General features: G+C 44.6%; 1 protein-coding gene across 1 annotated transcript in view; it reads left to right on the top strand.

Moving 5' to 3' along the window:
* Positions 1-27,667, top strand: part of LOC138246247 (cytoplasmic phosphatidylinositol transfer protein 1-like) — a 225,102-nt gene that overhangs the window by 115,749 nt on the left and 81,686 nt on the right. The window contains exons 2-4 of the mRNA XM_069200662.1: positions 1,992-2,140; positions 4,263-4,351; positions 17,315-17,322. Coding sequence (XP_069056763.1) covers positions 1,992-2,140; positions 4,263-4,351; positions 17,315-17,322 — 246 coding nt within the window. The remainder of the gene's footprint in view (positions 1-1,991; positions 2,141-4,262; positions 4,352-17,314; positions 17,323-27,667) is intronic.

Genomic DNA, 27,667 nt, shown 5'->3' with positions numbered 1-27,667 from the left:
TAAATTGATTTTCCTTCTGGTATTAGGACATACAATGATGGTCACAAGTAACTCCATTACAAGAGGAGTGCTTCACTACTTTGTGTGCCAGTTACTCGTTGCCATATTACTGTGTTATAAATTAATGTTTTAATAAAGCTAAATGTTTTAAATTAAGACCTAATCCTCATTTCAGAATAAAAGTATTTCACTTGTTCTTCCAAGGGTTAAATGTATTAATTGGCTTAAGTATAGTTTCAGAGATCCTTACTAGACACTCTAGAGTCAAATTTGCTTTCAATTCCAGTTTCTTGTTTCTGTACACATTACCTTTAAGCATAAATTTGTATTTAATCCAGGACTCTACCAAGACCTTCAACCCATAATTATAGGATCATAAAAGAGGCATAAATCAATCATCAAACAGTATTCTAATTACAAGAATAATATTAATTGAATGTGTTAACAAATGAGAAAGTTTGTCATTAGTGGATATTCAAACTCCTTAATTCTGAATAATGCACACTTTATATATATGTGGTCCTGTATTACCCATTAGTTATAAATTTATGTCCAGATTTTTTGAGAGTTTGCAAACAGCAGAAATTTGTGGTACACCTTCCTCCACTAAAGTATATCAGTACTTAAAGAACGGCATGCCTTCAAAGTCTAAAAGTAATCCATTAGAGCTTTTTTTCTTTTATGAAATTTTGTTTTGCAAGGGAAGCAATTGATTGTCTATTTAAGTTAGCTAGGGTTGACCATTTAAGTGTGGCTTTGTAAATTAGTGAGATACTGCCATATCCTGCCAGTTACAGCACAATACTGGTTAATGGTTAATGAACAGTCTTGCATTGGTTGATGTGACCAATGATGATTGTTGGTTACTTTTCCTGTTTTTCAGGTCATCATTGCTTTCCATTTTTGTTATCCTTAGGTTTTTAATAATAGTAACAGATTTGATTCAAGGAACAGGACAGAAGTGTATTTTTTCAGTTATTTGAGCTTGATACATTTGTTATGCATAACCCACAATGTCAAAGCCAGAATACGCACAGACTAGTCCCACCAGAAACACACAAGTGCCATTAAACGAGTCAAATGCGGCTGGGACTATCGAACAATTCCCCCTGTTGCTAGGAACTAATAATACGCTCGAACATCATGCAGACGAAGAAAGAATCAAAAGGCTCCCATCTTCCTGTCCCTAGCAAACATTCCCCGGCAGACAGGAAGCAGAATTTGGCAAGCAGTCCCAAGGAAAACAATGTGGACATTATCAAATCTAGTAACTGTGTTGATTATCAGTGGGTAACTCCATTACCATTCAGGTGGCTGTAGTAACCTCCAGAAGGCATCTAATTCACAGGCTCACTGTTGGTATTGAGCACCTACTCCCATCCAAGTGGTTGATGTACATTCCATGTGTGAACAGACGTTTACTTCCTTCCTAAGTATTTCTTAGCAAATGGACAGTGCTTTATGTATTTAAATATACATTGGTGTTTTCTTAGCACGCTTACTGTGTAAGGTCCTAATAATTCTGGTCAATATTTGACGAATAATTGCTGATGATTATTCCCTTATTTTCATTGGTATTCCTAGGAGAAGTCCGATTTTGTGTGTTACACTTCAGATCCTAGATTCGAAAACAAGAAGCTACTTATATAATTTTTCAAAGATTCAAAATAATATCTTGTCCAGACTGTGTATTAAGTGAACACATTTATGTTATGATATACATGTATTTTAACCTGCACAAGCACACAAACCAGTTTATGAAATTACCAGAGGAATGACAAGAAGACACTGTATATAAATAAAAGAAGTATGAAACCATTAATAAACTGTGATGGCTATTAGTTTTTGTCCGAATGTTTTCAGATTATTTTCGTAACGTTTCTCTTCTGTCTCCATTTCCCTATCTTGTCTGCTCCTTCTTTCTGCCTCTCTACTATCTTTCTGTTCACTTTATCTTCTCCTCTTCCTCGCTGGACTTCGTCTTCCTGTAGTACAAGATTGGGCAACTCTATATGATCAGCAAACACAGCCACGAGCAGAGCTCTGATGGAGAAGGGGTCGAGGTCGTCATCAATGAACCCTTTGAGCACCCGGTATATGGCCGAGGCCAGTACACAGAGAAGAGGGTGCACCTGAACAGGTGAGGCAGAAAATGAACAATCTTTGTCATTATCTTCTTCCTATACCAAGCAAAGCCTGTGTCCATTTTATTATGCCTATATCCTATCCCAATGCCCATTACACCTACAACTGGACAAGCAAGATGAAGAATGGGGGTGCATTGTTATCAGCCTCCTTCGTGCACCACAAATGCCACTGTCATTTCATTGATTGAATTTTGTCCATGTGTTATACGTGCCCCTCAGACTCGCACATTTATCAGGTAGCGGGCAGAATGAAGACATGTTATCTTAATCTTCTTGTTCACATCATCTTTGTGACTCTGTCTCTTTGTCCATACACTACCCTCGTGCACATCAAGTAAATCTTTCTGTCCCTTTAGTGGGCCTTAATTCTCACATTTGCCAAAAATCTGATGAAAATGATCCATTTCTCTAATCACTATAGTTGTCATGAAACATGTCAGCCAGAGCACTAGATGCATGACTAGATGATATATCCACAGAACATGTGCATCATGAGCATGTGCGGAAAGCCCCATTTCTTTTTGGTGTGAGACTGATGCACGTGATGTGCAGTCAACTTTGAGAAATCTTGTATTGACATAATCGATTTGTTTAGTTCCTTCCTGTGTGTCCACTTCCCAGTTGACTATCATAAAGACTCCGCCAAACATTGTGAGTGATTCAGGACAATCAAAGAGAAGCATTTGCGTCTTCAAATTCAGGCTTCAGAGCAGATGAGTGGCACTTACAGTGGCCCTGACTCTCTAACGAGGGGACTGGACCTGATTGTATCAATGCGAGAAAAGAAATGCCTATTTTGAAGAAACTCATCTTCAGACTTATCTTTGAATGTGCACAGATTCGGAAGATTTCTCTTGACTGGACTCAAAGAGTTCCAGTTGTGTTCCCAGGCCACAGATCATCCTGCCTCATTATTCTCATAGTTGAGTTGCATGATTATTATGCATGGAGCTACGACAAGACTGATTAATATCACTAATATAGCCACGTGTGAAAGAGCAGTTGTCTCTCAATAAAGCATTTTTAGGGGTTGGATCAAGCTCTAGAATAAGATGGAAATTAGAGTTTCAACTTTGCATGGAACCTATTAGCAGTAAGAGATTTGCTTCCGTGAAAAACCTTCCCGTCTTAGCAACAGTTGTGAAGATACAAATAGAGGCATTAGAGCTGGCTAGTTCTGTTCTGTTTTGATTCAATTCCAGGACACATGACCAGGTGGGTTAGTCCAGTCTCAAAACGTTGCCACTGTATGTTCTCCAGATACTTGGTAACTGACTGCTCTGTGATCTTTTCTAAGATTATAAATAGGAACAATAAGTAATTTACTTTACCTGAAATATCAGCTCTTTGGAGAGTTTTGGAGACTCAACTTTGACTACTTATAGGAACATGACGAAGATCTGCATGTTAATAGGGGTTTTCTGGAGCTGATAATAGTCTGGGGTTATTAAAGAACAACGTGTACCTATAATGCCAAACAATTATTTTTGTACATATTTATAGTGTTTGTTTATAATAAATGGGTATTGAATCACTCTGTAAATATGGCATGGATTCAAGATCACATGCAAGTCCAATTAATATTTATCTGTTTGTTTCATAATCATACACAGTCTCCAGTTTTCTTTCCCTTAACTTCTTTAATTCATCATGGTTTTTTGAATATCCACCCTTTTAATTACACAAAGTTAAAATGATCTTGAAAAGGATCAAGCCCATTGCATTTGTTTATTTACCAATAAAATCAGGGTCCACATGACCCTTCAAATCTTCTGGCCGTGCCACGACTGATCACCACCACCACCCTTCTGATATGTTGTCCATTCCTCCATAAAGCTCCAGCATCCACATCTCATGTGTCCATTCGATCGGTGACCTATCCTATCATCCTGCTGTCCTATCCATTCAGAAATTGACCTATACCAGTGATCACCTCGCCTATCTTAGTAGAATGACGCACATGGTGTATCTGCTCTTCTCTATGGCCATTCACAATCAAAAGTCATTCATTTGTAGCTAATGCCTGTTTGTTCCTCTGAAATAATTACCCAACTAGTCAGTATGCAGCTTAATCTAGAAGTGACACTAATGTGTATCCTCTATGTATTTCCCCAGGAAACTTCCCACCTGGATCAGAGGGTTCGTTCCCAAGATTTTCTACATCATAGAAAAGGCTTGGAATTATTATCCCTACACCATCACAGGTAATTATGATGCACACGATATATAGGGATAGATTATATGATTTTAAGATCTATCTAGATTAAATGGCTGTGGCCACTACCAGCATTATGTCAAGATGTAAGTATTCCAATATCTTTTTCTTGGGTTTGTTGGACCTTCTGATTATAAAGTTCACAGAGCAAGGCTAGGAGGAGTCTACACTGACTTCCAGTGAAGGTGTACTCAATTTAAGACACTCTGCCTTACACACGGAGTCAATTACAATGCTGAAGTATCCCCACTCTCCTCTTAGTTTACTCCTGATGCTACTGGAAAACAACTTCGCTCAAACACCCAAATGCTGTTCACTCCTCCATGGTTTCTATGTTCAAAAAGTGGATCCTGGACCCTATATTCGCCAGATCCATGACTCTGGGACAACCTTCCCCTTCAAGTCAAAATGCATCCACTCTTACCTGAAATTTAGGAAAATTTGATTGGCCTAGGAAACATTTTGTATGTATGAGTTGGGAGAAATTGTGCATCATATGGTTGTGCACTTAATGTGTGATGGCCATCTTTGGTTAAATACAGATGGTCATATTTAGAATAGTTTGGACTGGTATATATTGAAAACTTCTTTCCTTCAGTTATAATTAAAATGCAGCTGGTCAGGGGTGGGTTAGATGCACTAAAACGCAGGTAAATTGTTAGGTTAGTATGGGCTGGCCTAGGGGAGGGGTTGTTAACATTGTATTGCTGCATCATGAGACCTTCCACCTCACCATATGTAGAAACGTTACTGTTTCCCTTAGTTTAATGGTATATGCTGAGGATGATTTATAGGTCCTACTATATTCCCTTGCCATGATCAATGTGTTCATCAAACAATCTGATTAAGGTTTTAGTGTGAGGAATGTGCCAGAGTAAGAAAAGCTTCTGGGGCTTTGGAATCACTGCAGTGAACTCCTGTGGGAAATGGTTTCCCAGAGACAGACACTCCCTCTGGCAAACAGCATTTATTTCTTCCACTGACAATAGGTTTTTAATGGGAAACACTTTAGAAGACATACACTACATTAAGTGCCTGTGCTGGACGTTATTAGCCAGAGAAACATCCCGTCTCTGGGAAGTACAGTCAGACTACATTGGACTCTGGTGCTGGGGTTTGTATGTTTCTGGGGGTGATTTGGTAACCCCTCCTTCACTGGTAGTGGTATGTTGGCGAATGAGGCTCTGCTGTAGGGGATGTTTTGATGATTAAAATACTCTGCATCTAAGATGATAGACACGCAGCTTCAGCTTTGAGTGGGAATTGTTTGATGGGATACAACCTCTCTCTTCTGAAAAGCGCAGACTGATTGATGAATAGCCATAATCATTTCTCTGATGTGGAGACAAATGGCATTGAGTACAGTGCTTTGAATTGTTTGTGAGTGACAAAAAGCTCACTGCCTCTTCAGTGTGCAGTCAGTGCATTAGGAGATGGGGCTTCAAATGGTTTGGAAGCAAGAGTTGTCCCAGGCTCTAAGATGTGCAGATGCAGGTAATAATGTTAGTGATAGTGAAGGTTTCCACCTTTGACATGTAGTGCATTATTGCATTAGGCTCTGGTGATGGATATTGTTTGCCAGCCTGCAGTTGCTAAGGTGTGCAGAATCAATGTATGAGACTCTGATGATGGCTGGTTAGTGAGATCAGCCCCTTCATTTTAAGGTGTGCAGATACACTGCATTAAACGCTAATAATAGTTTTTAGAGAGAACAGCACCCTGGCTCTACGTTGTGCTGACACACTTGACCATTGAAGTTTGAGTAGCTTGTTGGATAAGGCCTCACTTCCAACCATATTTTGTTGATGATAGTAAATATCCTTGCCTCAGATTTGGCCACTGCTGTAGAAAAAGAAGGGTGTCCGTAACTGACTGCCCTGATGCGAGTTGTAGCAAACAAAAATTGGTTTTCCCATCTGAGGGCGTGTGACAGTTGATGCAAAAACTATTTATTGACCAGAAGGAAGGTAATTTGAGATGTAAGACTTTGTGGATAATTATCAGGGCTTCAAAGGATACCCAAGATTTAATGGCCAGTCGGTGTAGAAATTGCAGTGCTAATGATATACAAACTCTTCTGACAGTTTTTGTAGGTATTTGTGCCCCAACAATGCGAACAAGTTAAAGCAGACATGTGATTTTGTCTTGGATAGGCAAGGTAGATTGAATTTGTGTATTCAAGACAAGATTGAATGATCGCATTCACTATTGGTGTATGCAAAGAGGATCAATAAAGGGGAGAGTCTTTTTTAGAAGGCAAATGTGCGTGAAACAAGAGTGAGCCACATGTATAAATTGGGCTTTCAAGGACAGGGAGCTGTCAAAAGAAGTCCAAAGTTCTGCACCATTGTTGAAGGATCTGGGAGCTGTCTCTTATCTCTGGTCATAAACGCATGTCCCATTCCACTTTCCCTGAAGTGCAGGTAAATAAGATTTCAGTTTGTCAGGTTCTTAAGGATGTTGTTGGCCACGTATATCCTAATGATGGTAGGGACTTTTGTTAAAGGTCTCAACTTTTGATTAGGGAGCTCTTACGCACTAGGAAGGTTAAAGATGAGCTGAGTATGTGAGCATACATGTAAACACCTAAACCTTCTCTGTGGAACAACTGGGCAAAGAGCTGCCTTCACATGTTGAACAGAAAGTGTGAGAACTTTGACCTTTGCAGAAACTTGCAGTCAGTATTATAGCCTTTGAGGAGTATGGGGAACAAAGTCCACCTGCAGTCTCAGGATAGTACCAGTGATAACTGGTGCATCCAAGATGTCCACGATGATGTTGTGGTTAACAGTATCAAATGCAGCCAAACAACTAGTATGGCAGTTTCTTCTTTATCAACGAGCTGATAAACATTATTGAGGGCCAAAAGTACTACCTACTTGGGTCTTTGCCCAGCATGGAAACTCAAGTTGTTGCCCAGCCATTAGGTCGTTATGTTCTCCAAAGTCCTGAAGCTGATGCAGGGCCAGTTTTTCCAGATGTTTTCCCATGTAAGTGAGCTAGGAGATGGGTCTAAGATTGTCCAATTTATTGGCAACCAGGTTGGACTTCTTTAGAAGAGGTCTCAATTGCAGAGTTCTGGAAAAATTCCATGTTTTAAGGATATATTGAAATAGTTGGGAAGATGTCTCTTGTGGCTAAGAGGAGTGGCTTTAGATGCAGTGCTGGAACAGGATCAAGTGGGGAACCTGAAAGCCAGCTATAAGATGAGGTCTGATATGGAGTTTCCCAAATGTAATTTGTGTGACGGGGACTGGATAGCTCCCTATCTGCAAGGTAGATTTTAATGGTGAAGCATTCATATGAATTGGATAATTAATGATGCAGTCTGAGAAAAGGACAACATATTGTCTCAAAGGACTTGTGATGGTGTTATGTCTGCAGGCTGTTGAAGTTCAGGGGCGATGCAAAAAGTTATTTAGAAAGTTTGGTGAAATTCCAAATCTCTTTTTAAAACAATTCCATTTTCTTATTGTTTGCTTTTATCTGAGATCATTACAGCGTAGTACACCTCCTTATCTGAGGTGAACTAGTCTTTTTTCCATTTTCTTTCAGGTCTCTGAAATTTTAGTTTGTTTTTTAGCTTGCCTGATAACCAAGGATTATTTATGCTTTTCGTGCGTGCATATTTTTGCTTCCAGATTAGCAGTCTAAAGCAGAGTTAAAATGAGGAAGCAGGATATTAAGGCTGGAATCTGTGAGTTTGTGGCCCATATATTTATTAATTCTGTGGCTGCTTGCTCTGAGAGGAAAAGATTCCAGTGCACCTGCTAGTCAACACCAAACGTTTATGGATATCAGTACATTTGGGTAATTTTATGTGAAATACAATTCCAAAGTGAACGGCCAGATTAAAGAGGTGGTTTGATGCACTGTAGTTAAATCGAATGAGGTTACTAAAAGGCTTGCTGCCTTAGAGGTTTGAAGATCCACAGCATTGAGTTGTGCGGGGGTGAAAGCTTGTTGGATAACAGCCCTGTCTCTGAGATGTGCAGACACACTGAATTAGACTCAGATTCTGAAAATGTTTTATTCAAGCGCCAGGATACACTTTTGGGCGATTAGTGCGCTATACAAATCAACCTAACATTACATTTGTGATACGAAAGATCCTTGCTTTTGAGGCATCTAGACACAACATATGTAGCAATGGATAGGAATGATTTGTTGTGGATAAGATCCTTGCGTCTGAGGTGTAGACACATTAAATTAAGACACCGTGGTGTGAATGAATTGTTAGTGATAGTAAGGTTCCCTGCCTCTAGGGTGTGCAGAAACACTACATTATGAGCCCTTGAGATAGGAGTGTGTATAAAGTGAGCTTTTTTTCCTGTGGGGCAAGTGCACAAGTAGGATCGGTGTAGGAGCTGGGAGCTGATTGTGCATAACATGCAGATCGCCTCAAACCTGGGCTGAGCTGATGCAGTCTCAAAATGTATCATCCCGTTACTAGACACAGGACATAGTAACAAAGAGAAACTGGCATTAGAGCTATGGTTGATATCTGTTTCAAACATGGAAGACTGGTGCTAAGAGGCGTGGCTTTGTTTCGGCATTCAGAAGCACTTTACAGAATACGAATTTAACCTCATTTGCAGCATGGGTGTAGAGATACAACATTCCACGAGTGATCTAAATGGCATATTTCACCCTTTGACCCTGTTAGTGACCCTCCTCCTTTCCCCCATTTCCCAGCGACATTGCGGCGGGGGATAACCCTTTACCTCACCATTAAACACTCAACTGTTGGCTAGGAGTTCAAGTACAAGAAATCACAGAAACTAAAGTGGTCAGTGAAAGCAGAAACATAAATATCAGAAGTTCAGCAGGTACAGATGCACCAGGGCCAGGGTTTCTGAGCGACCTACATCCAGTGCTTAATCTGTGCTTGTTGTTTCCGGTGCTGAGCACCGGCACTTATTTGTGAGGGCTTATTCTTATGCCTCAAGCATTTGCTGCGAGCAAAAGACATATGGGAAAGACGGAAGAAGGAAAAACTAAAAAGCTTCATAAAGGGAGAAAGTTGCAATATGAGCTGAAGGGGCAGGGGTGGCCGTAAATGGATTGAAGAGGCCCGAGATGGCTTCAGGATTACGCAGCCTCAGTATTCAGTGCTGGCAGATTTAATTACAGCAGCCTCGAGTTTAAGAGAAGGGCTTTGAGCACCGGCACCTCTTTATTTACAAATTAAACACTGCCTACATCATCCCAATTCGGTTGTCTTATACCAGCCAGGGGCAAGGGACATATTTTCCTGTTTTGTATCAAGGCCCATAGCACTCTTACTACCTTTTGACTTAAATCCATATTTATTTTCTGCTCTTAACTTTTCCTTCGTGACCTCTCACCCCAGAGGTAATAACGGCAGTGCTGGGAGTATCAAAGGGAAGCCAGGGCCAACAGCTGTTTCATATGTTGACCTCTAAGTGACATCCACGGATGACATCCTCAAAACCAATTGTTAAGTCAGGAGCCCCTGTAAAGAAAACTCATAGCAGCTTTTGTCTAATTTAAAGAGATGATTTACTCACCTTCTGCATGGTTCACTTCCCCAATTCAAAAACAAATATGTTCCCAGCAAGAACAAATACAACGGAACAAAAGGGCCGCTTTGTGAGGGAAAAGGAGTTGTACTTGTAGTTTTCGATAACGATAAGAAGGGTTTTACTAGCTCAAACAAGCCAACTTGCTTTCACGGTTGGTAAACCCTGGCGCAGCCCTGCCAAGTCTGCGCTATTTGTGTCGTAATCCCTTGGCTCAGCACCAGCCAATGACGCCCATACCACTAGCCCACAGCCTTGTGACGTGCTACGGCAGGCCGATGGAGCCAAGGCTCTGCAGCTGTGCTCTGTTCCCTTTGGGAAAGAGGTCCATGCAACCAAGACGACGTCGCCACAAGTCAGTGGAACGGCCCACGGTTATCGAAATTGGTCACTTGTACAGAAAGCAGCATAGAAGAGGTGTAGCAACCAGCAACATCAGGCTCCGGTGCTGGGTTTCATTTTACAGCCCAGTGCATTCTGGGAGGGATCTGCATGCACAGAGGTGTCTTGGTTCTCTTCAACCAGTTTGGCAGAACTGCAGGTATTGTATAAGGAAAGTTCAGGTCTGGAACCTGCCATCTTTTGTGGCCTGGAGCCATATTTATAGAAAATAGTAGAGAAAAAGTTCAAGAAAGGACAAGCCTGTGTCTTTCATAGGCAGTTTTGTCTGGGATTGTGTCCATCACCACTGTCAAAGAAGACTTGAAATGTATAAAAAACTTTTTTTTCTAAGCTCTAGTGTTTCCTGCCAGTAGATGCATCTATTTTTTTTACACAATATCTAATTTATACATTTCCTGATCTCACTAACCCCAGCCCAAAAATGTTATCAATTTATGTCCTAAGAGATATCCAATAGTTTATTCAGAGAAGCAGCAATATGGGAGTGTTTGTATAGCCTCTGCCATGTTCTCCAAGGTATGGACAACATGTTTACCCCAAATCGAGCAAAAATAACTATGTTGGTAAGTGTTGGATTTTATTTTCTCCCATGCCTACTCACCTCAGGCGAGGGAACATCATTTAGGAGTTAGAGTTTTACAGAGTAGCCTAATTTACGTTTGCTCGAGTAGTGTCTATCACACTTGCCATGGTGTCACCCTCCAACCAAACGTTTCATCCTATTGTCACCCTCCAGATATCCTGAATCACAATGCAAGGTTTCTAAAAATAATACCTTATCAACCACACCACAGGCCTACGATGATTCACTCTGAGGGAGTTCCTGCAAACCTAATGCAGAGATTTTATCAAATGCATCAGTATTAGTACGATTAAAAAGTTGTAAAGCTTGTGTATACATGCATTTAGTTTCCACAAGGTATGATTGAATTCTCCATAAGTACCTTAAATCCTAAAGCTCACTGGTGTGTTGAGCAAACATTTTAAGCAATTACTTTCTATAGCACTCCAATAGGCCTTTTTTATAAATGTGACCTAACCCAGCCCCATACAACATTGGGACCTAGTTTTCCTCATAAAAACTGTATGTAGAGGACCTAAAGATCTTCCTCCAAATTTATAACCACATTTGAACCTGTTCAGGTGAGTCCACGAATAAGCAATGAGAAGACATTATTTTGGCAACCCAAATGATATGAAAACATAAGACCTAAATATTTATAATCTCTAACACATTATAAAGTGCAGCCATTCTGTTTCTAGAGAAAAATTATTTTTTTTATCAAACAAAATATATCTACATATACTGTAAAATTATTGAAAGTGCAATACTCCCCGAAAACTATCCAGTGTGCATTGCAACCCATTCGGGGTTAGGTAAAGAAATTCTAGTATTCTGCATATCGTAGTTAAGGATTCCATTTTTGGAGAAAATAATTGACAACTTGCAATACATTTAGAAGATCAGCTAAAGACTCCTAATAATAGAGAAACCAGAATGTAGCCCTCTTTAGACCATTAAGCACCTCAATTTGCCTAGTAAAGCAACCTTGTGAATTAACACAACACCTGTCCAAATGCTTGGGTGCATCATCCGCAAAATGAGTAGTTTACAGGGAAGAATTTCCAGTGCTCAAGCTTACACAAAAGTCAACTAAATCAAAGGTCACACCGATGTGCAGAACACACCACTATGTTCAGTTGATTTCCACTCAATAGCCCTTAGAGAGCGACAGTAGTCCATGATGGAATGGCAATCTTTAAATCTTCCTTGGTCTTTGGGTCACGATATTATGTGCGACCCACTCAGAGAGAGAAAAGAAAAGTAGTTTGTCAGACATTTTGTAGGAGGTTGGCTCTGTATGTGCTATTTCAAAGTAAGGAATAGCATGCACAGAGTCCAAGGGTTCCCCTTAGAGGTAAAATAGTGGTAAAAATAGATAATACTAATGCTCTATTTTGTGGTAGTGTGGTCGAGCAGTAGGCTTATCCAAGGAGTAGTGTTAAGCATTTGTTGTACATACACATAGACAATAAATGAGGTACACACACTCAGAGACAAATCCAGCCAATAGGTTTTTATATAGAAAAATATATTTTCTTAGTTTATTTTAAGAACCACAGGTTCAAATTCTACATGTAATATCTCATTCGAAAGGTATTGCAGGTAAGTACTTTAGGAACTTCAAATCATCAAAATTGCATGTATACTTTTCAAGTTATTCACAAATAGCTGTTTTAAAAGTGGACACTTAGTGCAATTTTCACAGTTCCTAGGGGAGGTAAGTTTTTGTTAGGTTAACCAGGTAAGTAAGACACTTACAGGGCTTAGTTCTTGGTCCAAGGTAGCCCACCGTTGGGGGTTCAGAGCAACCCCAAAGTCACCACACCAGCAGCTCAGGGCCGGTCAGGTGCAGAGTTCAAAGTGGTGCCCAGAACACATAGGCTAGAATGGAGAGAAGGGGGTGCCCCGGTTCCGGTCTGCTTGCAGGTAAGTACCCGCGTCTTCGGAGGGCAGACCAGGGGGGTTTTGTAGGGCACCGGGGGGGACACAAGTCCACACAGAAATTTCACCCTCAGCAGCGCGGGGGCGGCCGGGTGCAGTGTAGAAACAGGCGTCGGGTTTGCAATGTTAGTCTATGAGAGATCTCGGGATCTCTTCAGCGCTGCAGGCAGGCAAGGGGGGGATTCCTCGGGGAAACCTCCACTTGGGCGAGGGAGAGGGACTCCTGGGGGTCACTCCTCCAGTGAAAGTCCGGTCCTTCAGGTCCTGGGGGCTGCGGGTGCACGGTCTCTCCCAGGCGTCGGGACTTTAGGTTCAAAGAGTCGCGGTCAGGGGAAGCCTCGGGATTCCCTCTGCAGGCGGCGCTGTGGGGGCTCAGGGGGGACAGGTTTTGGTACTCACAGTATCAGAGTAGTCCTGGGGTCCCTCCTGAGGTGTCGGATCTCCACCAGCCGAGTCGGGGTCGCCGGGTGCAGTGTTGCAAGTCTCACGCTTCTTGCGGGGAGCTTGCAGGGTTCTTTAAAGTTGCTGGAAACAAAGTTGCAGCTTTTCTTGGAGCAGGTCCGCTGTCCTCGGGAGTTTCTTGTCTTTTCGAAGCAGGGGCAGTCCTCAGAGGATGTCGAGGTCGCTGGTCCCTTTGGAAGGCGTCGCTGGAGCAGGATCTTTGGAAGGCAGGAGACAGGCCGGTGAGTTTCTGGAGCCAAGGCAGTTGTCGTCTTCTGGTCTTCCGCTGCAGGGGTTTTCAGCTGGGCAGTCCTTCTTCTTGTAGTTGCAGGAATCTAATTTTCTAGGGTTCAGGGTAGCCCTTAAATACTAAATTTAAGGGCGTGTTTAGGTCTGGGGGGTTAGTAGCCAATGGCTACTAGCCCTGAGGGTGGGTACACCCTCTTTGTGCCTCCTCCCAAGGGGAGGGGGTCACAATCCTAACCCTATTGGGGGAATCCTCCATCTGCAAGATGGAGGATTTCTAAAAGTTAGAGTCACTTCAGCTCAGGACACCTTAGGGGCTGTCCTGACTGGTCAGTGACTCCTCCTTGTTTTTCTCCTTATTTTCTCCGGCCTTGCCGCCAAAAGTGGGGCCTGGCCGGAGGGGGCGGGCAACTCCACTAGCTGGAGTGTCCTGCTGGGTTGGCACAAAGGAGGTGAGCCTTTGAGGCTCACCGCCAGGTGTGACAATTCCTGCCTGGGGGAGGTGTTAGCATCTCCACCCAGTGCAGGCTTTGTTACTGGCCTCAGAGTGACAAAGGCACTCTCCCCATGGGGCCAGCAACATGTCTCGGTTTGTGGCAGGCTGCTAAAACTAGTCAGCCTACACAGATAGTCGGTTAAGTTTCAGGGGGCACCTCTAAGGTGCCCTCTGTGGTGTATTTTACAATAAAATGTACACTGGCATCAGTGTGCATTTATTGTGCTGAGAAGTTTGATACCAAACTTCCCAGTTTTCAGTGTAGCCATTATGGTGCTGTGGAGTTCGTGTTTGACAGACTCCCAGACCATATACTCTTATGGCTACCCTGCACTTACAATGTCTAAGGTTTTGTTTAGACACTGTAGGGGTACCATGCTCATGCACTGGTACCCTCACCTATGGTATAGTGCACCCTGCCTTAGGGCTGTAAGGCCTGCTAGAGGGGTGTCTTACCTATACTGCATAGGCAGTGAGAGGCTGGCATGGCACCCTGAGGGGAGTGCCATGTCGACTTACTCGTTTTGTCCTCACTAGCACACACAAGCTGGCAAGCAGTGTGTCTGTGCTGAGTGAGAGGTCTCCAGGGTGGCATAAGACATGCTGCAGCCCTTAGAGACCTTCCTTGGCATCAGGGCCCTTGGTACTAGAAGTACCAGTTACAAGGGACTTATCTGGAAGCCAGGGTCTGCCAATTGTGGATACAAAAGTACAGGTTAGGGAAAGAACACTGGTGCTGGGGCCTGGTTAGCAGGCCTCAGCACACTTTCATTTGTAAACATAGCATCAGCAAAGGCAAAAAGTCAGGGGGCAACCATGCCAAGGAGGCATTTCCTTACACATTTTAACAACAGCATCCATTAAGCTTGTTGCACAGTAAACGGAAGGGTTTGATGGATTTAAGATTGTATTTTGAAGTGCTTCTTGCCAGGACTCAGCATCTGTCCAATAGTTGTTGATGCAAACATTTGAGACTGAATGTTGATCAGCCGCCAGTCAACATTATCCTTAGAAATAAGTGCTGGCAGATAATCCCGAGCAGCCACTCGACTAGACTCAATGGAGGAAAGAGTCACAAGACAATTCTTAGGAGCCGCGGGGATTTATTATATACAAAGTGACATCAAGCAGAACTCATTTATCATTGGGGATCATAAACTCTAGGGACGTTAATATTCCTGCCTTCACATTTACCAGCCTCCAAAATTTTGTATAGCCCAAGAATCGATAATCTCACACATCTCCCCTGCTCCCTTTAAATAAGCTTGCATATCCCCTTTTCAAGTCAAAACAATTGACTTTGTCTACAGAATCACCACCATGTTTCACCAGCTATTAAGCTTGATTCAATTTGTTTTGCATGCTAAAGAAACATTTTGATTAGTATGCTCCGTAAATTTCAAACTTGGACCCACACTATTTCTAAATGAAGCATTTCTTAGGGAGGAAGAAAAAGCAAACGTATTCAGTTTGCTATTGAAGCTATTTAACAAGTAAGAAGCCAACTCCGTGTACATTATTAGGTTGAGGGGCCCTAAAAAACTTGCAAAGGCCAATGCTCGCTGCCACCATGTTTGTTTACTGTAAACTCATTAAAATACATAAATGTGTATATTTGCACCTGTATTTCAATCAATCGGGACCACTTGTGACCCCAGTCTAAATGTGTTTTGGGCTGGGCAATCATTAATGAAACGTCCAACAGCCATTATCCTCCTGAGGGTTATCACAGGGCTTAAGCCATGTGTCATGGGAGGATTGAACATTTCTGTGACTTGGGAAAGGAGAGATTGGTATACCCAGACTATGAGGGTTGTTCAAGCCTTGCACAAGTTAGTAGTGATTGACTGTAGTCATCTGGCAACCACAATGAGTTTGAAGATAGAGTCAAGCAGGGTGGTGTTTCAGTTTCTGAACGATTGGAGACTATGGGTAGCCTCATTTAAGGAGAGCTTGAATCTAAGGGGTTCAGATAATTTACCAACCCTAGCCCCTCCCCTGACACACACAACACACCATAATCACACATGCGTCTGTTTAGGTATTGGAAGTTTAGCCTGGGTGTCTGGACATGAGGTAGGGCTTTCGCATTACCAGTCTGTGGCCATTTAGCGAGGATAAAGGTCTATCATTTTCAAGCATGCAGTTGGCATCCTTAGATAAGGTGCAGCAAAAGCACCTCAGTGTTGTCCTGTCAATGTCACTTTGGACCTTGGACGCTGCAAAGTCTGGTCATGAGCCATTTCCATTGAATTCCACACCCTTCTTTCCAACACATTTTCACGAACAATATGTATTGTTTCTAAATTTAGCCACTCATTTGCACACTCAATAAATACCAGTATCGTGGGCTGTAGTATTGCAGGGTGGGCATTTTCTACACCATTTCACATTTCAAATCTCTATAGAGGGTACATTTACTAATTACGTATATTTTCTTCATTTTGTACAGCTTAAACTTGGACCATGGGCAATTTGCCTATATGGTTTTTGCTAAGCTTTATCTGGTGAAAATCATGAGGGCGAAGATCCCTGAGTGTGCAAATGTTATGTTGATTCAGGAGAAAACTTCCATTTGTGCTCGAATCAGGATTTGTACGGGCCCTAGAATGCAGACCTTCATGATAGTGCATCCAAGCAGATGTGCTGAGACGATTAAAGGCCTTCAATAAAGCCAGGTGCACACACGTTTCTGGTTTAAGCAGACCGGCCATCATTTCAACTGGTGACCTTGGGAGCTGGGACACCTTACACCTGCCCAAAAGCCATTAAGCTATCTGACTCTTTAACCAAAAGCACGTCTTAATATCATGCCCTATAAACCGGATCACGTCGGCCTTCAGTTGGGTAGCGATGTCGAGTCTGTCCTTGGTGGTGCTTGCTGCTCGTGTGTCATGGAGATGTCTTCATGGCCAATGGGGATACATTAATGGATTATGTGATCAGATTCCCTGAACACCAGGTAATTTGCTAACCGGTACTTTGAGATGCCGCACTGCGCATGCGGCGAGCGCAGAGTAGCCAACATGCATCAAGACCATAGCTGTCCTATTTGTTGACAATTTTACAATTTTGAGGTGTTTGGAGTCTCAGCAGCTGTGGCGTGGAACACAAAGCCGCAGTAACAAGTAAGGAAGGACTTGGGAAAGTAGTACAAAGTGAGCCGAGGAAGGCCTAAATATTTTAGCGTGGAGCCCGCCTCCTCTGTCCCTCGAGGCGTCGCTCACTTCACAGCAGAGCACTGCTTTACTAACCGGCCTTTCTTTATTTTCTCTCCCTTTATCTCGCTTTCGATCCGCTTCTGGACGCCGCCGGCAGAGTATACAGTAAGTCGCATGACCCCTTGGTTTGATGTTTTTCAGTTAAGTTGAAAATCTAGTTAAGATTGAAGCAGTGTGACTGGGTCGATGAGATATGCTTGACCTCCAGTGACCTCTCTAGACTTTTGGGTCTTTGAAATCATGCAGTCTGTGCTTCACTTGTGGTAATCCTTGCAGATATCATTTTTGGGGATTTATTTTTCATCATCACTCATTGACCCAGGCAATTGGGTGAGGAGGCAGGACAGGGAGATTGAAAGAAGAGAAGGTTAGAGAAACAGTGATAAGAGGAGCAAGTAGGAGTGAAAATGAAAATGCATAAGTGAAATATAGAGGAAAGAAGTGTAGGCGGTGGAATAAAGCAGCATGAAGTGCACTATAGACTAGATAGCATTGGTATTCAGTAACCTGGGCATTCAGCAGCAGCCTCCTAAAAATAAACTTTGGACTGCTACACCTAAGTCTTTTTACAAACTAGACACAGTATGGGACAGATTTACAAGGCCCTATTGCCACCGGACCGTCACTTTTTTCTACGCTCTGGTGGCTCTAACCACTTCTCCATATCTACAAGGAGGGTGTAACTTTTTGTGGCTTTACGCCTCCTTGTAAATATGGGCCTCTCCGCAGTTTTCTGCATCAGAGGGGCGTGCAATGGGTGTTGCAGGGGGCGTTCCACCGCAACACCCATTGCTTTTGACGCTGCCCCAGATTTTCAAGAATTCGTAAATCTGAGGCAGCGCCAACTCTAACTCCACCCTAGGGTCGGCGTTAGCATGGCACCACGAGGAGGAATACTTATGTTCTTCCTCGTTTTTTGCTTTTCCTATGTGCGCTGCATCCTGCAGTACACATCGAAGAAGCAAAATGCCATGGATGATTGTTTATGGGCAGGAAGGGACACCTGCCTCCACATAGACAATCAAACCCCTCAATGCCGACACCCTTGCACTATTGTGCAAGGTTGCCTACATTGGTGCAGGCTGCTTACTTTAGCGCCGGCGCAGGGGGAAACACAGGGGTGAACCATATTCTTGTAAATACGGTGCACCCTTCCATTTCAAAACTGGCGCAGTGCGACGCTGCTACTTTTTAGCACAGCACCGCGCTGCGCCAGTTTCTTGTAAAGCTGGCCCTATGTGTCTTATGTCTTCCTCCACATTGTGCCCCCTGCTTTAACATAGATAAATGGTCCTATTTGCTGAGAAGACCTCATAGTAGGGCACGAAAAATAGAAGGAACTGCATCCTCAACTGCTGCTATTACAACAGGTGAGAGCAAGATCTAAAATTGAGAACCACTGCAGAGGTCATGCCCTTCACTGGTGTGGACAAATGCCAATATTTTCCGCTTATGATTTTCTCTTGTGCGCGTGGCATGCGACCACCCCATTGTCATGAGGATGATTTCCTTCCACTCTTGCCTACTTAGTTCACAACTCTATAGGTATGCTCACATCTGCCACTGGTCTCTATGTTTAGTGTTGTTGAATTAAAAAACACTTCATAAAAGAGATCCCCATCTCCACAAGATAGCTGTAGGAAGTTGGCTCTGTATGTGCTATTTCAAAGTAAGGAATAGCATGCACAGAGTCCAAGGGTTCCCCTTAGAGGTAAAATAGTGGTAAAAAGAGATAATACTAATGCTCTATTTTGTGGTAGTGTGGTCGAGCAGTAGGCTTATCCAAGGAGTAGTGTTAAGCATTTGTTGTACATACACATAGACAATAAATGAGGTACACACACTCAGAGACAAATCCAGCCAATAGGTTTTGTTATAGAAAAATATATTTTCTTAGTTTATTTTAAGAACCACAGGTTTAAATTTTACATGTAATAGCTCTTTTGAAAGGTATTGCAGGTAAGTACTCTAGGAACTTTGAATCATTACTTTAGCATGTATACTTTTTACATAAAACACAATAAGCTGTTTTAAAAGTGGACACAGTGCAATTTTCACAGTTCCTGGGGGAGGTAAGTTATTGTTAGTTTCAACAGGTAAGTAAGGCACTTACAGGTTTCAGTTTTTGGTCCAAGGTAGCCCACCGTTGGGGGTTCAGAGCAACCCCAAAGTTATCACACCAGCAGCTCAGGGCCGGTCAGGTGCAAAGGTCAAAGAGGTGCCCAAAACACATAGGCTATAATGGAGAGAAGGGGGTGCCCCGGTTCCAGTCTGCCAGCAGGTAAGTACCCGCGTCTTCGGAGGGCAGACCAGGGGGGTTTTGTAGGGCACTGGGGGGGACACAAAGTAGCACAGAAAGTACACCCTCAGCAGCGCGGGGGCGGCCGGGTGCAGTGTGCAAACACGCGTCGGGTTTCCTTCAGGTTTTAATGGGAGACCAAGGGGTCTCTTCAGCGATGCAGGCAGGCAAGGGGGGGGCTCCTCGGGGTAGCCACCACCTGGGCAAGGGAGAGGGCCTCCTGGGAGTCACTCCTGCACAGAAGTTACGTTTCTTTAGGGGCTGGGGGCTGCGGGTGCAGGGTCTTTTCCAGCCGTCGGGAAATGGAGTTCAGACAGTCGCGGTCAGGGGGGAGCCTGGGGATTCCCTCTGCAGGCGTCGCTGTGGGGGCTCAGGGGGGACAACTTTGGTTACTCACAGTCGTAGAGTCGCCGGAGGGTCCTCCCTGAGTTGGTTGTTCTCCACCAGTCGAGTCGGGGTCGCCGGGTGCAGTGTTGCAAGTCTCACGCTTCTTGCGGGGAGTTGCAGGGGTCTTTAAATCTGCTCCTTGTAACAAAGTTGCAGTTCTTTTGGAGCAGTGCCGCTGTCCTCGGGAGTTTCTTGTCTTTTTCGAAGCAGGGCAGTCCTCAGAGGATTCAGAGGTCACTGGTCCCTTGGAAAGCGTCGCTGGAGCAGGTTTCTTTGGAAGGCAGGAGACAGGCCGGTAAGTCTGGGGCCAAGGCAGTTGGTGTCTTCTGTTCTTCCTCTGCAGGGGTTTGTCAGCTCGGCAGTCCTTCTTCTTGTAGTTGCAGGAATCTACATCTTTAGGTTCAGGGAAGCCCTTAAATACTAAATTTAAGGGCGTGTTTAGGTCTGGGGGGTTAGTAGCCAATGGCTACTAGCCCTGAGGGTGAGTACACCCTCTTTGTGCCTCCTCCCAAGGGGAGGGGGTCACATCCCTAATCCTATTGGGGGAATCCTCCATCTGCAAGATGGAGGATTTCTAAAAAGTTAGTCACCTCAGCTCATGACACCTTAGGGGCTGTCCTGACTGGCCAGTGACTCCTCCTTGTTATTCTCATTATTTTCTCTGGCCTTGCCGCCAAAAGTGGGGGCCGGAGGGGGCGGGCAACTCCACTAGCTGGAGTGTCCTGCGGTGCTGTGACAAAGGGGTGAGCCTTTGAGGCTCACCGCCAGGTGTTACAGCTCCTGCCTGGGGGAGGTGTTAGCATCTCCACCCAGTGCAGGCTTTGTTACTGGCCTCAGAGTGACAAAGGCACTCTCCCCATGGGGCCAGCAACATGTCTCTAGTGTGGCAGGCTGCTGGAACCAGTCAGCCTACACAGATAGTCGGTTAAGTTTCAGGGGGCACCTCTAAGGTGCCCTCTGTGGTGTATTTTACAATAACATGTACACTGGCATCAGTGTGCATTTATTGTGCTGAGAAGTTTGATACCAAACTTCCCAGTTTTCAGTGTAGCCATTATGGTGCTGTGGAGTTCGTGTAAAACAGACTCCCAGACCATATACTCTTATGGCTACCCTGCACTTACAATGTCTAAGGTTTTGCTTAGACACTGTAGGGGCACAGTGCTCATGCACTGATACCCTCACCTATGGTATAGTGCACCCTGCCTTAGGGCTGTAAGGCCTGCTAGAGGGGTGTCTTACCTATACTGCATAGGCAGTGAGAGGCTGGCATGGCACCCTGAGGGGAGTGCCATGTCGACTTACTCATTTTGTTCTCACTAGCACACACAAGCTGGTAAGCAGTGTGTCTGTGCTGAGTGAGGGGTCTCTAGGGTGGCATAATACATGCTGCAGCCCTTAGAGACCTTCCCTGGCATCAGGGCCCTTGGTACCAGAGGTACCAGTTACAAGGGACTTATCTGGATGCCAGGGTGTGCCAATTGTGGAATCAAAAGTACAGGTTAGGGAAAGAACACTGGTGCTGGGGCCTGGTTAGCAGACCTCAGCACACTTTCAATTCAAAACATAGCATCAGCAAAGGCAAAAAGTCAGGGGGTAACCATGCCAAGGAGGCATTTCCTTACACAACCCCCCCCCCCCCCAAACGAAAGAGGATGAGTCTAACCTTCCCCAAGAGAGTCTTCATTTTCTAAGTGGAAGAACCTGGAAAGGCCATCTGCATTGGCATGGGCAATCCCAGGTCTGTGTTCCACTACAAAGTCCATTCCCTGTAGGGAGGTGGACCACTTCAACAGTTTTGGATTTTCACCTTTCATTTGCATCAGCCATCTGAGAGGTCTGTGGTCAGTCTGAACTAGGAAGTGAGTACCAAAGAGGTATGGTCTCAACTTCTTCAGGGACCAAACCACAGCAAAGGCCTCCCTCTCAATGGCACTCCAACGCTGCTCCCTGGGGAGTAACCTCCTGCTAATGAAAGCAACAGGCTGGTCAAGGCCATCATCATTTGTTTGGGACAAAACTGCCCCTATCCCATGTTCAGAGGCATCTGTTTGCACAATGAATTGCTTGGAGTAATCTGGAGCTTTTAGAACTGGTGCTGTGCACATAGCTTGCTTCAGGGTGTCAAAGGCCTGTTGGCATTCTACAGTCCAGTTTACTTTCTTGGGCATTTTCTTGGAGGTGAGTTCTGTGAGGGCTGTCACAATGGATCCATATCACTTCACAAACCTCCTATAGTACCCAGTCAAGCCAAGGAATGCCCTGACTTGAGTCTGGGTTTTTGGAGCTACCCAGTCCAGAATAGTCTGGATCTTGGGTTGGAGTGGCTGAACTTGGCCTCCACCTACAAGGTGTCCCAAGTAAACCACAGTTCCCTGCCCTATCTGGCATTTGGATGCCTTGATAGAGAGGCCTGCAGATTGCAGAGCCTTCAAAACCTTCTTCAGGTGGACCAGGTGATCCTGCCAGGTGGAGCTGAAGACAGCAATACTGCACTAAAGGATTCCAACCCAGCAAGGACTTGATTCACCAACCTTTGGAAGGTGGCAGGGGCATTCTTTAAACCAAAGGGCATAACAGTGAACTGATAATGCCCATCAGGTGTGGAGAATGCTGTCTTTTCTTTTGCTCCAGGGGCCATTTTGATTTGCCAGTACCCTGCTGTTAAGTCAAAGGTACTTAAGAATTTGGCAGCCCCTAATTTGTCTATGAGCTCATCAGCTCTAGGAATGGGATGAGCATCTGTCTTGGTGACAGAGTTGAGACCTCTGTAGTCCACACAAAACCTCATCTCTCTCTTTCCTTCTTTGGTGTGAGGTTTGGGGACTAAGACCACTGAGCTAGCCCAGGGGCTGTCAGAGTGCTCTATTACTCCCAATTCCAGCATCTTGTGGACTTCCACCTTGATGCTTTCCTTAACTTGATCAGACTGTCTAAATATTTTGTTTTTGACAGGCATGCTGTCTCCTGTGTCCACATCATGGGTACACAGGTGTGTCTGACCAGGGGTTAGGGAAAAGAGTTCAGCAAACTGTTGTAGGACCTTCCTACAGTCAGCTTGCTGTTGGCTAGAGAGGGTGTCTGAGTAGATCACTCCATCTACTGAGCCATCTTTAGGGTCTGACGAGAGGAGATCAGGGAGAGGCTCACTCTCAGCTTCCTGGTCCTCATCTGTTACCATCAACAGATTTACATCAGCCCTGTCATGGAAGAGCTTAAGGCGGTTTACATGGATCACCCTCTTGGGGCTCCTGCTTGTGCCCAGGTCTACCAGGTAGGTGACCTGACTCTTCCTTTCTAGTACTGGGTAAGGGCCACTCCATTTGTCCTGGAGTGCCCTGCGAGCCACAGGCTCCAGAACCCAGACTTTCTGCCCTGGTTGAAATTCAACCAGTGCAGCCTTTTGGTCATACCACAACTTCTGGAGTTGTTGGCTGGCCTCAAGGTTTTTACTTGCCTTTTCCATGTACTCTGCCATTCTTGAGCGAAGGCCAAGTACATAGTCCACTATGTCTTGTTTAGGCTCATGAAGAGGTCTCTCCCAGCCTTCTTTAACAAGAGCAAGTGGTCCCCTTACAGGGTAGCAAATAGAAGTTCAAAGGGTGAGAATCCTACTCCCTTCTGAGGCACCTCTCTGTAAGCGAAAAGCAGACATGGCAGGAGGACATCCCATCTCCTTTTGAGTTTTTCTGGGAGCCCCATGATCATGCCCTTTAATGTCTTGTTGAATCTCTCAACAAGGCCATTAGTTTGTGGATGATATGGTGTAGTGAATTTATAAGTCACTCCACACTCATTCCACATGTGTTTTAGGTAAGCTGACATGAAGTTGGTACCTCTGTCAGAAACCACCTCCTTAGGGAAACCCACTCTGGTAAAGATACCAATGAGGGCCTTGGCTACTGCAGGGGCAGTAGTCGACCTAAGGGGAATAGCTTCAGGATACCTAGTAGCATGATCCACTACTACTAGGATGTACATATTTCCTGAGGCTGTGGGAGGTTCTAGTGGACCAACTATGTCCACACCCACTCTTTCAAAGGGGACCCCCACCACTGGAAGTGGAATGAGGGGGGCCTTTGGATGCCCACCTGTCTTACCACTGGATTGACAGGTGGGGCAGGAGAGGCAAAACTCCTTAACCTTCTTGGACATATTGGGCCAGTAGAAGTGGTTGACTAACCTCTCCCACGTCTTAGTTTGTCCCAAATGCCCAGCAAGGGGAATATCATGGGCTAAGGTCAGAATAAACTCTCTGAAACCCTGAGGCACTACCACTCTCCTAGTGGCACCAGGTTTGGGATCTCTTGCCTCAGTGTACAGGAGTCCATCTTCCCAATAGACCCTATGTGTTCCATTTTTCTTGCCTTTGGACTCTTCAGCAGCTTGCTGCCTAAGGCCTTCAAGAGAGGGACAGGTTTCTTGTCCCTTACACAACTCTTCCCTTGAGGGTCCCCCTGGGCCTAAGAGCTCAACCTGATAAGGTTCCAGCTCCATAGGCTCAGTTCCCTCAGAGGGCAGAACTTCTTCCTGAGAAGAGAGGTTCTCTTTTTGGTGTTGTGTTGCAGCTGGTTTCCCAGCTGACTTTCCTTTTCTCTTGGTAGGCTGGGCCATTTTTCCAGACTCCAGCTCTACTTTTTCACCCTGTGCCTTGCACTGTGCCCTAGTCTTGACACACACCAGTTCAGGGATACCCAGCATGGCTGCATGGGTTTTCAGTTCTACCTCAGCCCATGCTGAGGACTCCAGGTCGTTTCCAAGCAAACAGTCTACTGGGATATTTGAGGAGACCACCACCTGTTTCAGGCCATTGACCCCTCCCCACTCTAAAGTTACCATTGCCATGGGATGTACTTTAGTCTGATTGTCAGCATTGGTGACTGGATAGGTTTGTCCAGTCAGGTATTGGCCAGGGGAAACCAGTTGTTCTGTCACCATGGTGACACTGGCACCTGTATCCCTCAGGCCCTCTACACTTGTCCCATTAATTAAGAGCTTCTGCCTGTATTTTTGCATGTTAGGGGGCCAGGCAGCCAGTGTGGCTAAATCCACCCCACCCTCAGAGACTAATGTAGCTTCAGTGTGACACCTGATTTGCTCTGGGCACACTGTTGATCCCACTTGGAGACTGGCCATTCCAGTTTTACCTGGATGGGAGTTAGAAGTGGTATCTTTCTTGGGACAGGCCTTGTCTCCAGTTTGGTGTCCAGACTGACTACAGTTACGACACCAGGCCTTTTTGGGATCAAAGTTTTTACCCTTGTACCCAGAATTGTTTTGTGAAGAGGTTCTGGGCCCACCCTCCTGTGCAGGTTTTTGGGGGCCTGTAGAAGACTCTTTACTATCTTTGTTTTTGGCTGTCTCACCACCTTTCCCCTGGGAGGTTTTGTGACCCCTTTCTTTTGGTCACCCCCTGTGGAAGTTTTGGACACCCTAGTCTTGACCCAATGGTCCGCCTTCTTTCCCAATTCTTGGGGAGAAATTGGTCCTAGGTCCACCAGATGCTGATGCAGTTTATCATTGAAACAATTACTTAATAGGTGTTCTTTCACAAATAAATTGTACAGCCCATCATAATCATTTACACCATTGCCTTGAATCCAACCATCTAGTGTTTTTACTGAGTAGTCTACAAAGTCAACCCAGGTCTGGCTCGAGGATTTTTGAGCCCCCCTGAATCTAATCCTATACTCCTCAGTGGAGAATCCAAAGCCCTCAATCAGGGTACCCTTCATGAGGTCATAAGATTCTGCATCTTTTTTAGAGAGTGTGAGGAGTCTATCCCTACACTTTCCTGTGAACATTTCCCAAAGGAGAGCACCCCAGTGAGATTTGTTCACTTTTCTGGTTTAACAAGCCCTCTCAAAAGCTGTGAACCATTTGGTGATGTCATCACCATCTTCATATTTTGTTACAATCCCTTTGGGGATTTTCAACATGTCAGGAGAATCTCTGACCCTATTTATGTTGCTGCCACCATTGATGGGTCCTAGGCCCATCTCTTGTCTTTCCCTTTCTATGGCTAGGATCTGTTTTTCCAAAGCCAATCTTTTGGCCATCCTGGCTAACTGGATGTCCTCTTCACTGGAGTTATCCTCAGTGATTTCAGAGAGGCTGGACCCTCCTGTGAGGGAGCCAGCATCTCTGACTATTATTTTTGGAGTCAGGGCTTGAGAAGCCCTGTTCTCCCTAGATAGGACTGGTGGAGGGGATTCTTCCTCCAGTTCACTATCATCCTCCTCTGTGTTATCCACAGAGGGGTTGGCTCTATCATACTCTGCCAACAGCTCCTGGAGCTGTACTTTGGTAGGTCTGGAGCCCATTGTTATTTTTCTTATGTTACAGAGTGACCTTAGCTCTTTCATCTGGAGATGGAGGTAACGTGTGGTGTCGAGTTCCACCACATTCATCTCTGTACTAGACATTATTCTTCTAAAAGTTGGAATGCTTTTAAGAATCTAAAACTAGTTCTAGAATCTAATTCAAACTTTTACAAACTTTTAAACTCTAAAAGAAATGCTAACAGGGACTAACACAAGGCCCTAGCAGGACTTTAAAGAATTTAGAAAACTTTTCAAATTGCAAAAATCAATTTCTAATGACAATTTTGGAATTTGTCGTGTGATCAGGTATTGGCTGAGTAGTCCAGCAAATGCAAAGTCTTGTACCCCACCGCTGATCCACCAATGTAGGAAGTTGGCTATGTATGTGCTATTTCAAAGTAAGGAATAGCATGCACAGAGTCCAAGGGTTCCCCTTAGAGGTAAAATAGTGGTAAAAAGAGATAATACTAATGCTCTATTTTGTGGTAGTGTGGTCGAGCAGTAGGCTTATCCAAGGAGTAGTGTTAAGCATTTGTTGTACATACACATAGACAATAAATGAGGTACACACACTCAGAGACAAATCCAGCCAATAGGTTTTGTTATAGAAAAATATCTTTTCTTAGTTTATTTTAAGAACCACATGTTCAAATTTTACATGTAATAGCTCTTTTGAAAGGTATTGCAGGTAAGTACTCTAGGAACTTTGAATCATTACTTTAGCATGTATACTTTTTACATAAAACACAATAAGCTGTTTTAAAAGTGGACACAGTGCAATTTTCACAGTTCCTGGGGGAGGTAAGTTATTGTTAGTTTCAACAGGTAAGTAAGGCACTTACAGGTTTCAGTTTTTGGTCCAAGGTAGCCCACCGTTGGGGGTTCAGAGCAACCCCAAAGTTATCACACCAGCAGCTCAGGGCCGGTCAGGTGCAAAGGTCAAAGAGGTGCCCAAAACACATAGGCTATAATGGAGAGAAGGGGGTGCCCCGGTTCCAGTCTGCCAGCAGGTAAGTACCCGCGTCTTCGGAGGGCAGACCAGGGGGGTTTTGTAGGGCACCGGGGGGGGACACAAAGTAGCACAGAAAGTACACCCTCAGCAGCGCGGGGGCGGCCGGGTGCAGTGTGCAAACACGCGTCGGGTTTCCTTCAGGTTTTAATGGGAGACCAAGGGGTCTCTTCAGCGATGCAGGCAGGCAAGGGGGGGGCTCCTTGGGGTAGCCACCACCTGGGCAAGGGAGAGGGCCTCCTGGGGGTCACTCCTGCACAGAAGTTCTGTTTCTTTAGGGGCTGGGGGCTGCGGGTGCAGGGTCTTTTCCAGCCGTCAGCAAATGGAGTTCAGACAGTCGCGGTCAGGGGGGAGCCTGGCGATTCCCTCTGCAGGCATTGCTGTGGGGGCTCAGGGGGGACAACTTTGGTTACTCACAGTCGTAGAGTCGCC

This window comes from Pleurodeles waltl, chromosome 7 (assembly GCF_031143425.1).
Source record: "Pleurodeles waltl isolate 20211129_DDA chromosome 7, aPleWal1.hap1.20221129, whole genome shotgun sequence".
Taxonomy (NCBI): Eukaryota; Metazoa; Chordata; class Amphibia; order Caudata; family Salamandridae; genus Pleurodeles; species Pleurodeles waltl.
This window is presented reverse-complemented; position numbering and strand designations above follow the sequence as displayed.